The sequence below is a fragment of the Barbatula barbatula genome (genome assembly GCF_947034865.1).
Source record: "Barbatula barbatula genome assembly, chromosome: 21".
In the NCBI taxonomy this organism is placed as follows: domain Eukaryota; kingdom Metazoa; phylum Chordata; class Actinopteri; order Cypriniformes; family Nemacheilidae; genus Barbatula; species Barbatula barbatula.
In genome coordinates, this window is record NC_136784.1 from 7700684 (window position 1) to 7713603 (window position 12920).

General features: G+C 36.6%; 1 protein-coding gene across 1 annotated transcript in view; it reads left to right on the forward strand.

The window, feature by feature from the left end:
* Window positions 1–12920, forward strand: part of csmd3b (CUB and Sushi multiple domains 3b) — a gene marked incomplete at both ends in the record, with an annotated part of 310902 nt that overhangs the window by 144045 nt on the left and 153937 nt on the right. Inside the window, one exon of the mRNA XM_079485065.1 lies at window positions 6500–6612. Coding sequence (XP_079341191.1) covers window positions 6500–6612 — 113 coding nt within the window. The remainder of the gene's footprint in view (window positions 1–6499; window positions 6613–12920) is intronic.

A 12920-nucleotide genomic window follows, 5' to 3' on the forward strand; every position in this document is an offset into this window, starting at 1 on the left:
ATTGCATACGTCGTATCTTCGAAGAGTATTTAGTTTGATCAAATTTATAAAAGAGAGATACAGCTGTACGAATATTCACGAGCTGCTAGAGGTGGGACTAGTGGGGAGAGTGGGATGGAACTACAGCACGAGTAAGCAACACATCATTACATTATCCTTTCGTGTTTTGTACATTATGCACGTACACGCTGATGGCCAACAAAACACAGACGTATGACTAAGTTTAGTTCATGTCTGGCATTTTTTAGCACTAGGACCGCACCATCTATCCAGGTTTATATCCACCTTTTATATAACATCTATCCCAAGAGTAAGGGGCTGCAGCGCAGCCCATCTTGACGCAGCGCATTGATTGTAAGCAGGTCTCACTCGTCGCTTGGCTCCTGGGTGGGATCTTTATTTCGCCTTGCCATGCTTTTCCAGTAGAATTGCCAATTAAAGGAATAGGACTACAATAGTGACTGGGGGAGTGTATCAAGTTCTGAAATACTACGTCATACGTTCAACTCGTTTTTTAACAAGTTGACCATGTTAGACATGAGAAGCTAGCAAGTTTAACAGTGTAAAGAAGTCAGAATACATGACATAGCATGATACCCGATCTTTTATTAAAGTATATTATTTGCAATGTTATTTTTACCATGTTATTTTAATATTATGTTGCGTATTTCCAACTGTTTATTTATTTGAGAACTCTTCCATTAAACATACAAAGACACAAATTGTTTATTGGACATTGAGATTTTAATCAATCAACATTAGTTTTTAATGCAAATAGCGCTCATGGTGTCCTTATAGACTCCAGGGAAGCATGATGTCCGGGTGGACCCAAAATAATGGGTTTAGAGCCTTTTGTCCAATGAACATGGATTTGTGCTCTATAACAATCAAGCATTTGCGTATTTGCCATAGACTTGCATTTGCACGGCTTCCTTATGGCACTGTGAGGCATAACTACAATGACTTGGACTAGAGAAAAGAAATATAATAATAAAATGCACAAGATTGTAAAAGGTACCATGGAAAGAATGGACATTTTTGGATGCTTCTCAGTTTGTTGTGTATGTGTGTTTGGGTGTGCAAACTGCCACCTGTCTTAATTAGAGGCTAGACAATTAAGACAGATTTCCTGGTTAACGAACATGCTAATGGCTGTCATTTGGTAATAATTAATCTCTCCTCATTTTGCGCAGAATCCCTAAGAGCTATTGATCTGAAAAGAGACGTGACTCACATGGCAAAAGCTTTAAAGCTCGCCAAATCCATTACAGTCTCCTATATTTCCTTTCCTCGTAAAGAAGTCTCTGTTTTCTTTGTCTCTATCCCTCCATTTGATGTTTTTTCTTTCTAATAGTCGATGTATTTGCAGGCACATTTCAATGTCTGGAATCTGCTGTGTTTAGTTGCATTGATTCTGCCTGGTCATCACATGTGTCTCTTCCATAGTACGGCATCTAAGATCTGCCACGTCCACACTAGATTAAAGCTGGCATAGAAATCTTGTTCGATCTGGTGCACACGTTGGCGTGTAATATTGTCAGCTTTGGTGTGACTGTATGTGTGGTACGTTTCTTTGCCAAGCGACTGGCGTTTTTTTGAAGTTTTTCGATCTGTGAAGTCCATCTCTGGTTCCTTTGATGACCAGGAGTTTTGTCTTTGTAGTTCTTTGTCGCATTACATTGGCTCACAGACATTGAATGTATTTGTTAAGGCATACAGTAGATAAAAAAAAAGCTTTGTAAGGTTATTGTGATACTCTTAGTACTGTAAAGCTTTTCTACATTTTGTTTACCTTAAGGCCAGATTTACTTTGTCAATAAATCACCCTGTTTTTACATCTCCGCCCTTACTCTCAAGATACACTTGTGCTTTTTTTAAAAGTAGTTTTCGTTTTCAAAACGCTCTTCGTCCACACTAGGGTTTTCAAGCGTTTCCCATCTGCACAAGAGCTTGTCATTTTTGTCAGGCCTTACATTACTTTCTGCCTTATTATATCGCGTTCAATGTGGAACAAAGACAAAGTTTTTTAAATAGACGGACAATGAATAACTTAGAGATGTTGCGTGTTGCTGTGCGAAACACAAGACTATGAAACTGCAAAAGTGAAACTCAACTTGTGCTCCGCTGCCAAACATTAACTGCAAGTAATTAAATAGTCTCCTAAAACGCAATCTTGAGTATGCTTAAACTGACATTAATGCATAACATGATGAAAAACGCTTCAGTAACCCCAACATTCACTCACCCGTTTCTCATCAGCATCTCTTCCTATTCCGATAGGGTAGGTGTCATTATGGCTAATGTAATAGCTAAACATGTAATCAATTAGCATTTCCGCTGTGACTGGGAGTGTCAGAGGTCATGTTGGACTTGCAATCAAAGCTTCACTGCATCAAAATCAAATAAAGCTAATGTGAGAGAGAGAGATTCCTAAAGAACTCTAATGTAGGATTACACACAATGGGCCAGATACTGTATATGGCTACTGGCAGGTCGCTATTTGAGAGTAGCGCACGTGGAATACATAACTACAACAGAGATACGAATGAGATGAGTCCTCTGTGTGTCCTTCCCAAGTGCTGTACATGGGCCATGTCTGATTCGTTGTCTTAATAGATCAGTGCTGTGTTAACATATGTAGGAAATTGGGTTCTATTTTTTAAAAGGGCCTCAATGATATTTTTAATCTCACCAAAATAGTGGAGACATTTTGTGTGATGTTAAGAAGTTGATATTTAGAAGTACGATAAACAAAACCGTACCTGCATTTTTATAGCTGAACGTGTATTTTGATGACATGTTTAGATTTACTGTGTGATTGTGATTAATCATCAGTTCTAAATGTTTCTGCTCTTTCATCAGCGCGGATGCAAGAATTATCAATATTTACGAGAATTTTTTGGAATGTCAACAGACATTGTTTGTTCACCATATTGAGCAGCAGTCAAGAACAAACTGAAGCAGGATAATCCCTGTAGATGTGTTTTATAAAAATCATGAAAGATATCATGCATATCAACATTGTAACTGTGGGAATTATACAACTGGGTTGTGTTTTAGGATCATCAAGCTGCAAGCCTTTGACTAGAAGTTGCTAAATCATGCTCTTGCCATTTTATGAGGGCTCCTCGTATTGACTCCTTATTATTGATTGGTCAATCCAACGTCACCCCAATAACCGACAAAAGAACTCAAGAACAGACAGGGCTTAAATACAGAGGAGAACAGACATAGGGTGGACAGAAACAGGTGCGGGACGAATGCACTAATAGTGAACACAGTCAATGGCTGTGTATGACTTCATATATACAGTACATATATTCATGTGGATTCACTTTATGGTGGGATTACCTGCTTCTCAACTTCTTACTCATTTGCATGTTTGACAAACTCCACTTTCTGTTCTTGACCTTCCCGCTTGGTGTAACAAACATCCTCACACACTCTCTATAGAACAGACACCTCCGAGTGAGCTGATTAAATTACATTTATCCGTGTGAAAGGCTTTATTGGCTCTTGTAGTGATTTATTCTGGAGTGGAATAGGTGGTGTGGGTGAGGAATCTAAGTTCTGGTTCAACACTGCCAGGCTCTCCCACTCTGGAGAAATTATGTTATTGCCAAATTTACACTTATTTAATTAAACTGTCAGACGATTACAAGTGTGGAAGTATGTGCTATTCAAGACTGTTACTACTTGACAGTACAATCACAACCACACCAGGCTAAAGTAAATTACTGCCACACTGAAATGCAATGTACAATTGAAGGACGGCTTTATTTTTCTATTCAGAAGCTAGAGATACACACTAAGGGCCATCTCTGAAACATAGTATCAGCCGTATTTTGGTGGGTGATAAAATGGTTTGTTTTCTCATGAATCATCTTAAATTGATACCTGTTAGTGTTGTTATACCTGCATACTTTTAAAGTATAGCAGCATAATACAAAAAAGAAGATGCTGCTGCCTTTGGTTTGCTAGTTTACAGGTTGTCATTTATTCTTTTCGTTTTTGTGGTAAAGCTACCTTTACCTGACACCGGTTACAAAACTTTTAACTTTGTTGAGTTTTTTTAAATGCAAGTTTAAAGGAACAGTTCACCCATTGATTGAAGTTGATGAAAACAGAGTCAGAAAAGAATGTGTGTAACCAAATTGTTCTGGAGCACTATTGGCGACCATAGTAGGAAACATTTTATATTTTCCATGTTCTGTCGGACACCAAAAGGAGATCTTTTGACTACTAGTTAATGGTGGCACAGATCTGTTTGGTTACAAACGTATATATCGACCTTTGTGTTTAGCAGAAGAAGGTAATTTAAACAGCTTTGGAAAACCTAGAGGGCGATTAAATGATGACTGAATTTTTTTGGGGCGAACTGTTCCTTTAAACAGTTTGCAGGATTTTTGTCTTTTTCAGTAAAGCTGTACAATGTATTGTTGTACAATTTTAAATTATTGTTATTAAATTATCATACAGCTTATTCATGAGCACAATACCATACATTTTAGGCTCTAGGTCCTGTAAAAGTGTGTTCTTAAATGTATAGATATACTCACATACTCCTTTATGATTACATGAATAATTGGCGGTTATTGGTATAATACCGATAAAGCCCTTCAAATTTAAGGGGAGAACCTTTGCCATACTTAATTTCTTAAATGAGATTATGTTCATGAAACAGCAGAACTGAAATGGTTTTGACCCCAACATCATCATTCTTCTATGTTCCCTATTTTATAGGAACAGGTGTTTAATTTATGGGACCCCATATTAAATGCTGTAAACTCTCCAATGCTGAGCATGTCAAGTTATGGAGATGGAAGTGTCTATGTGTGTGCGTGTTGTTTTGTGGCTGTGCTGACAAGACCGTGACAAACATATTCATGCACTTTTTTTTGTAAACTAGAATGCATGTTTCAAACAATACTCAGATGTCAGGAAAGTCAGTTGCCCATTTTGGAGGCTGGGAGAGCTTTGCGAAATCCCATATAGAGAGTGTTTTGCTGGTGTTAAACCAAGCGAAAGATGTCTCTGACTGAACATTAATATGGTATGATGCAGGATGTGATCTTTTGAACGAGATGTTTATGCATATTCTATTTGTAGGCCACAGAAACTTTTGAAAGTGAGAAAAAGAGCGAGCGAGAGAGAGAGAGAGAGAGAGAGAGGGAGAGAGAGAGAGAGAGAGAGAGAGAGAGAGAGAGAGAGGGAGGGAGGATGTTAGGCATAAATATTTAGTGTATTTTTTTTCTCTGTCAAAATATTCCCAACAGAGAATAGGAAAGGTAACAAAATCCCATTCGTGTATCTATATGTAGCTTAAAGTGATAGTTCACCAAAGAATGAAGATTTGGTCATCATTTACTCATGCTTTTGTCATTTCATACCTGTTTGACTTTCTTTCTTCTGCAGAACACAAGAGAAAACAGTTTGAAGAAAGTTAGTAACACGAACAGCGCTGGCACCCATTTATTTGCATTGGTTTTGTGTCCATCCAGGTAAATGGATGCCAGCGCTGTTTTGTTACCAACTTCAAAATATATAAAGAAAAAGGTCATACAGGTTTGAAATGACAACAGGGTGAATAACTGTTGACAGAATTTTCATTTTTGGGTGAACTATACCTTTAAGTAGGCTACAAAGGAACCAATGGAACAAGTGGAAACTAGTTTAAAGTCCTTGAAAACCAAAAGTTGGGTCCAACTTTGCAAATTGGTTGGATCTAGAAAAGTAGGTGGGGATTTTATGGGCACTTTTACAGTTATTAATGCAGTTCTATCTGCTGCCCCAGACATTAAACACTGTGCCTTTAAGTTGAATCAAAATAATTCAGAGTCATGAATGTGCGTTAAAGAAAAAAAGAGAGCTACAGAAAGATAACAGTAATGATATGGCACGACTCCAGCATCTGATGGCCATTAAAGTGTGATTCATGTGGTCATGTCCTTTGATGACATCTCCAGTTACTCATCAATAAAGAGAGACAGATGCAGGATGAAGATGGAGCATTTTGATGGGTGGGGAGGTGTTAGGGTTAGAACGACCTCTGTTGCACCACCATTCATACATAAACACGCCTTTTCTTCACTTTTTTGAGTCCTGGGATCATACTGGTTCTTACCTGGCCTGCACTCCATGACTAATGGCTGGACTAAATGTTGAGGTTTCTCCACTCAGTTAAATGTCTCCAGTGCCATACCTCAAAATGTCAACGCATTAGATTGGTGACCTTGGCTGTATATTATGAGCTCTCAAAACGTTTTACACACCAGAAGATAAAATATCGACTGCCCAAACATCTACTTTCATGGCTTAGATCATTTTTGGGACACCCCTATTGATCATAGCTCCTGACAGCATGCATCTACCAAACAGATCATGTAAAAGTGTTTTTATATTCCACAGGCTTAAACTGCAGAGATCATCTAGAGAGATCACTGCTTGTTTTTGCCGATGGTAGACATTCCTAAAGATTATTTCTTTGTGTTTTCTACAGGCTGTCTGGTATGAATGTCCCATCTCCTATTGTCAGCAACAAGAACTGGCTGAGGTTACACTTTGTAACCGACAGCAATCATCGATACAAAGGATTCAGTGCACATTATCAAGGTAAGACGCATGCGTCGCCATTTTATTCTACTTTATTCACTTTAATCTAGATGCAAGCAAGAGATGGATATTTCAACCCTTGATTTTCTTTGAAAGAAATAGCCGGGCGTCCTGAAGTCAAAGTTCATAATCAGAAAAATTTGTTGTTTTTGTTGCCAATGCTTGAATGCCTCTTTCCTTTTTGGTTGAATTGTTTTGTTTTGTGTTTTTCTTCCAAACTAACTCATATTTCAGCAACAAATCCCTTTTTGCCATTTTGGAAGTTGCTTTTCTTGTTAAAAAGAACATGTAAAACAATGGTGGGTGTTGGACGATGGGAAAAAATAGAGCTGAAAAGCGAGCTACTTTTTTTTAAGTCGTATGCTTTGACAGGTCATCCATAGCTATAATTTTCCTCATGTGCTTGGCTGCGTACTGTGTTTGTGAACTACTTACACACATTTACCATAAACCCAATTCCAGTATCTACACAAGCCTTCACTTGAACTGTTTTATAGGTCTGAAGTGAAATATGAAATTGTTTGCCAACCCTTACATGCGTATGCTGTTATCATACTAAAGTTTGCTTTTTAAAAGATGAGTGTTGCTCTAAAATTATTTGTATACTGTGGCAGTTAACTGTGTGTTAAAATCAAGTCTTTAACTGGGTAAGGTTATATTGTGGGCCTTTAGCTTTGCATAAAACTCTTCAATTCATGTGATGGACAAGACATGCCTATGGCTTAATGATTTCCAGGTCAGAGTGAATTGCTTTGAGGAACACCAGAGGCTTTTTGTAACCTCAGTCTACCTTTGTGTACTGGATGTTTTAAAATGGTCAAAGTCATCACAGATGAATATATAGATAAAGAACAAAATTAAGAGACCATTTTTTGTTTTTCCAAATTTACCATTTCTAGGTTTGCGTTTAGGTAGAATTATTATTTTTGTTTCATTCTGTGAACTTCCAACAATATTTCTCCAAAATTTCAAATAAAAAATGTTGTTTCTATTTGCAGATTCACACAATACATCCAGACATGCTGATTAAATGAATATTTGGCATGGTGTCAGTCCTTGGCTGTATATGTGTGAGCAGTATGAGATCGAATTTGTTTGATTCAGATTAGGTCCAAAATTGAAGAAAAATGCTTCGTAATGATAAGCAACCTGCTGCATTGAGTTGGACTTGTATGTTTACTATGAAATAACAGGTACAGGATTCATCACGGGGACATGTGGCCTGGTTCAAAAAGCAACATCTGCACTGCGCTTCAGGACACTGCCCAGCAAAAATCCAATTTAGCCCACTGATTCATCTGAAAGAGATGCCATCAAAACTGAAGCCCATTCCAGGCCACTCCGCTTCTATTCACATTAGCCAGCTGTTGCTGATTCAAGATGCCAGTTGATGGAAACGCTCATGTGCTGAAAATGAAGCTGTTACTTGCGGGTCTGTTCAGCTTCAATAGAAAAAGACTCCCCAGGCCTAACACTGTGGGGTTCTGTGACCAGCCCATGAGGGTCATCGAAAGGCCAAGAGTATTGGAATGATTTCTGGTTGTAAACCGGTAGACAAAAAGTGGTTAAATGACATGTGGAATTTTATAACTAACTAATATATATATATATATATATATATATATATATATATATATATATATGTATAATATAAATAATTACTATAATAATAATTTAATTAAATATTTTTTGTCAAAATATATATTTTATACCGTTATAATTATATAACGTTCTGTTAGCTTATTCAAGTAATTCTTACAAGACACATGGATGCCACATTTAGGTTCATCATCTTATTTCTAACCATGTTCGCTTTGGTTGTACAATTGGAGTGGTCAAAACTGTTTTCATATAACAGCAGTTTCAAATGCTGAGATTTATAATCTTATTCTTTTTCAGCCCTCCAAAAAAACAAGACTTTCATTTTTTGTCATTAACGTTGAGACATTAATGAAACCCAATTGATTGCATGCACATTGCAAACACGTTGTTGATGTGTCAAATGCACACAGCTAACCTCTCCTTCATTTGGAGGTGTACATGTTAATGAAGCATTATCCAAGATAAGTCACGTAAACTAGTGCAAAGAGTTTGGCAGAGGACCATGAGAGGTCGCTTTCATAACGTTGCACGATTTGCAAATGCGGAAATGGCATCTTAATATCAAACTCAGTCGTGTAGCCCCGATGACACAGCAAGCACTTCACATTTCACTTCACAATCTTTTTTTTGCTTCAGAGTAGGTCAGTTAGAAATATAATGTAATATCTGATATCTGTACATGGCCAGAGGTCTTCTGTCATGTCACCATATTCCCTGCAGTGTGTGCCACATCTAATAAATTCCCCCTTTGATGGTCACTCTCCCCACCATTCATTTACACAGAATTTGCCCGGGGGAGTAATTATTTGGCCAGACTCCACTATATCTCTGTCAAACGCGATTCCTCGAGTATTTCCATGAATCTTAATGCTATTAGTGGTTCCAAAAATGGCCATACTGCCTGCTGTGCTTAAGTTGCCTAGTTTAAATGTCCTTTAAATGTGAAACAAGTGGAAAATTACCCTTTGCACTTTTGAGCATTGTATACCCTTGCAGGAAGAAAGTATTGGATAAGTGGAAAACATCTTGAGCAATACATATGTGGAGGATGAAGTTCACAATCAACGTAACAAAAGATTAAAAAACTCAAGGAAAACACATTGTTGGTATTTCAAAAATATGACTTATACATAAACAATTTCACGTACAGTATGACGTCATCAATAATTGATAGAGCATTTCTCCATCCTAAATAATAGCTTTCACATTTAAGTTCTAGATGTGTTTGGCATTTGTAAAAATTTGACAGGAAATTAAAGAAATGTTCTGCATTTTCATTCTGAATTCTATATTTCTAGAATTTCCAATATGTCCTGCATTTTATTTGGATTGTGTTTTTCTATGCAGCTTTTTGCTCGTTCCTACTGTATATTAACACAAAAACACACTTGTATTCAACGCACTGAGGATAATAATGACAGCAAAGCTGCTCTAATGTGTCATTTAACTTATACAGAACTAAAGCCTACAAGCTAAACTTACCTCAAACTTACTGTTCTTTTTTTGCCTTTCCTTTAGGAAATGCAAATCTAGTTTGAAATGTGAGTTCTGTATGTCCTAAGATCAGATGAAGACGTTTATTCTTAAGTGGAATTTGTGATTCTCGCTTTTGCATTAATTTGTGGCGAGCTGGTCCTAAGCATAATTTGTGATGTTTATCTGCAAGAAACAATTTAGTAAGGAAATCAATCATGTTAAATTAATTTGTCTTGGTCACGAGAACATTGCAGTCATGTCTAAGTAAAAGACTTAACATGGCAAAAATATGCATGAAATATTATTTAGAAAAATCTGAATCATTTTAAAGAGTGAAAATGAAACCCTGTCTTGGCTCTACAATGATAAATAGTTTGGGATATACAGTATATTAAAGGAAAAGTTCACACAAAAATAAAAAATGATTTCGTTCTCATGTTGTTACAAATCCGTATAACTTTCATCCATGAAGTTCAAATGTGAATTTATGAAGAGTACTGGGGCTGTCATAAAATGTATCCATATTAACTATGCTTTATATTTCACATGGCATTAATGCACTTCATAAAATAACAAATAAATTGCACATGTTCGTATTTAAATAGTTTATGTTTCTTAATAAATTATAAATGGACTCATCAATCTGCACACTACAAGAAACATAAGTACATAACATAGACACTACTCTCTTTTACTTTAGGAACTTTAAATTAAAAACTGTGATGTAAAATATTTCAGAATCCTGCTTTCTGCTTATAGGGTCCAATTAGACACTTCTCAGCCTCAACCTACGTTCCCATGCCAACCACAACAGATATCAGACCCCCTAACAGAGAGATCCACTAATACTTGATAACGGACAGCTCCTCTGTCTTTAGAAAAATCAAGTATTTTCACAGGAAAATCTGTGTGGCTCTGTATTGTCGGTGTTGAGATGTTATGTAATAGTTTCCTCACATGCTTGACAGTAAGAAGGTGAAGGTCAGTTTTGGCTCAGACAAATATGATAGCATCACTATTTCCCTTCAGATAACAAATGATGTGCTGTATTCATGCTTGACTTTGGTCCAGCTAATAATCTGACATCCAGGGCGGAAAACAATTACTGTAATCTATCCTTGACTCGATGGACATATGGATAGGTTGCTATAGGACTCGGTGGTGAGATAAGGTGGCAATGCAAGGACATCAAAGATGCCAATAGACATGAAAATGAAAGGCGAAGCAAAATGAAAAAGAACTAAATGGTGTGGTTGAGGATTATGTTCATATTAACAAAACTATTAGCAGCTGTTTTCAAGAAATTAAACTTCTGTGTGCAGAACTATTTTCCACGTTTGTACAAAACAAAATGTTTATAACAAACCTGTTAACCACAAACTACATACATAAGAGGCAAGTTGATGAGCCCCTCATAATGGGGATTTGAAGATCTAATTTGTATCCATGATTCTTTGCGGCTCAGTGAAGCGGTCCTTTCCAAGAAAGCATTAAGATGGTGGCCTTGAGTAGCTGTTAACAGGTGTTCTTCCTTTACATTAATTCGCATTTGCAAAGTGTTCTAACTCTGCGTATATATTACAATGCGTTGCCTCTTGTGTGAAGGCTCGAGAAAATGTTAAATGATTATCGATGTAACATGTCAATTCTGTACCCTAAAGAATATGAGGAAAGTTTTGAGGTTTCACAGGTAATATAATGTAATCAAAGTCACCGCCTTCACAGCCTTTGTTGAAGCAAATTTTAGTAATATCATCTAGTACATGAACATACAGTATTAACGTAACTCTCACAATATTAATATGGAGGACACTTGTGCGAGGTCACCAATATTGATCGTTGCTATATAGCATTAAAGCTTTGGAGTGAATTAAAAGCATGTGTAAATTGTAATTAATTTGTTTTTGGTTTTAATGAGTTGTCTTGCGCTTTTATGGCATGATGTCGGCATTATTGATGGTTAAGGACAGTCCGTTACTGCCGCGATACACTGCAGTCTCAAAATGGGACAAGCAAATTACATGAGATAGCAAACCTGACATAACTGATTGAAATACACGCTAAAACATCATTTGGGATAATACCTTTTGAAAAATGGCCTGGGTTTTCAAAAAAGAATCTGTCACCATCGTTCTGGTATGTAGCCATTTGTGCCATGGAACAGCGTGACTGCCAACGTTCTTGATTAATTACGTCTATTATGATTTTATGTGAATGCCTCTACTCAAGATTAGAATGATAGAACATCTCGATGCACTCTTACGGCCGGTGTGTCATTCTTGCTTGCGAAAAGATAAAAAATCTTTAATTATTGTGTTATACTAGAAAAAAAGTGTTTTTCGAGCAATTGCGTTATTTACTCTTTCAGAACGTAATGTTTAGCTTAAATTTGATGTTGTGCAGTCGTGTAAGTCACATGAAGAGCATGTCATTTGTATCCCTCACATCGCTCAATTTATTCCAAATAAATTTAAAACAGGTGCTACGGCATATTTCATGTCCACAGAATAATCAGCAAAGCTTTTGGATCTGGGCGTTGCCATGTCAATAGCTTATTTAAATGTATGCTAAAAAGGTTCATTTGAAGTCTTCTAGTGCAACATCAAAATAGGTTTTTCATTGGTTTTTATTTATTTACAGCGATGGGCTGATCAAGTGGGTGGTTAATGGATGACTAGTAATGAAGGAGAGCTTCCATTAGGAGTTATAAGATGTTTCTGTTCTCAACCTTACATAAGAGGTATTAGGCGAATAAATCACCATTCTGAAATGGGATTCTTCAGATGTATACATACAACACACAAATTCAGCAGAAAAAGAACCGCTGTTACATTAACTTGAATTTAAAGATATATTCTGGCTGAATCATCAACATTTGCGACATAATGTCAAATGCCATAGACAAATATATGTATTTTGTCTCTCAGTTTTATAAAATTAAAACATGGAAAGGAACGTATAAAATCGAGCAAAATTACAAAGATTGAAACACTAACTATTTCACATTATATAAAGTTCAATGAGACCAGTGTTATAGAATCGCTTGCTGACCTTGACTGTCTAAAGTTGTCTCATATTTTAACTTACATGAAATGGTACCCGAAAGAGACTGTTTGCATGGAGAAAACTCACAAGAATTATGTCTAATACTCGTAACCGGCTAAAGTATTCCCACTTCAGGAAAAATGGTTTAAATAACTTTTCAGCTTGAATAATAAACAGGTTTTTAT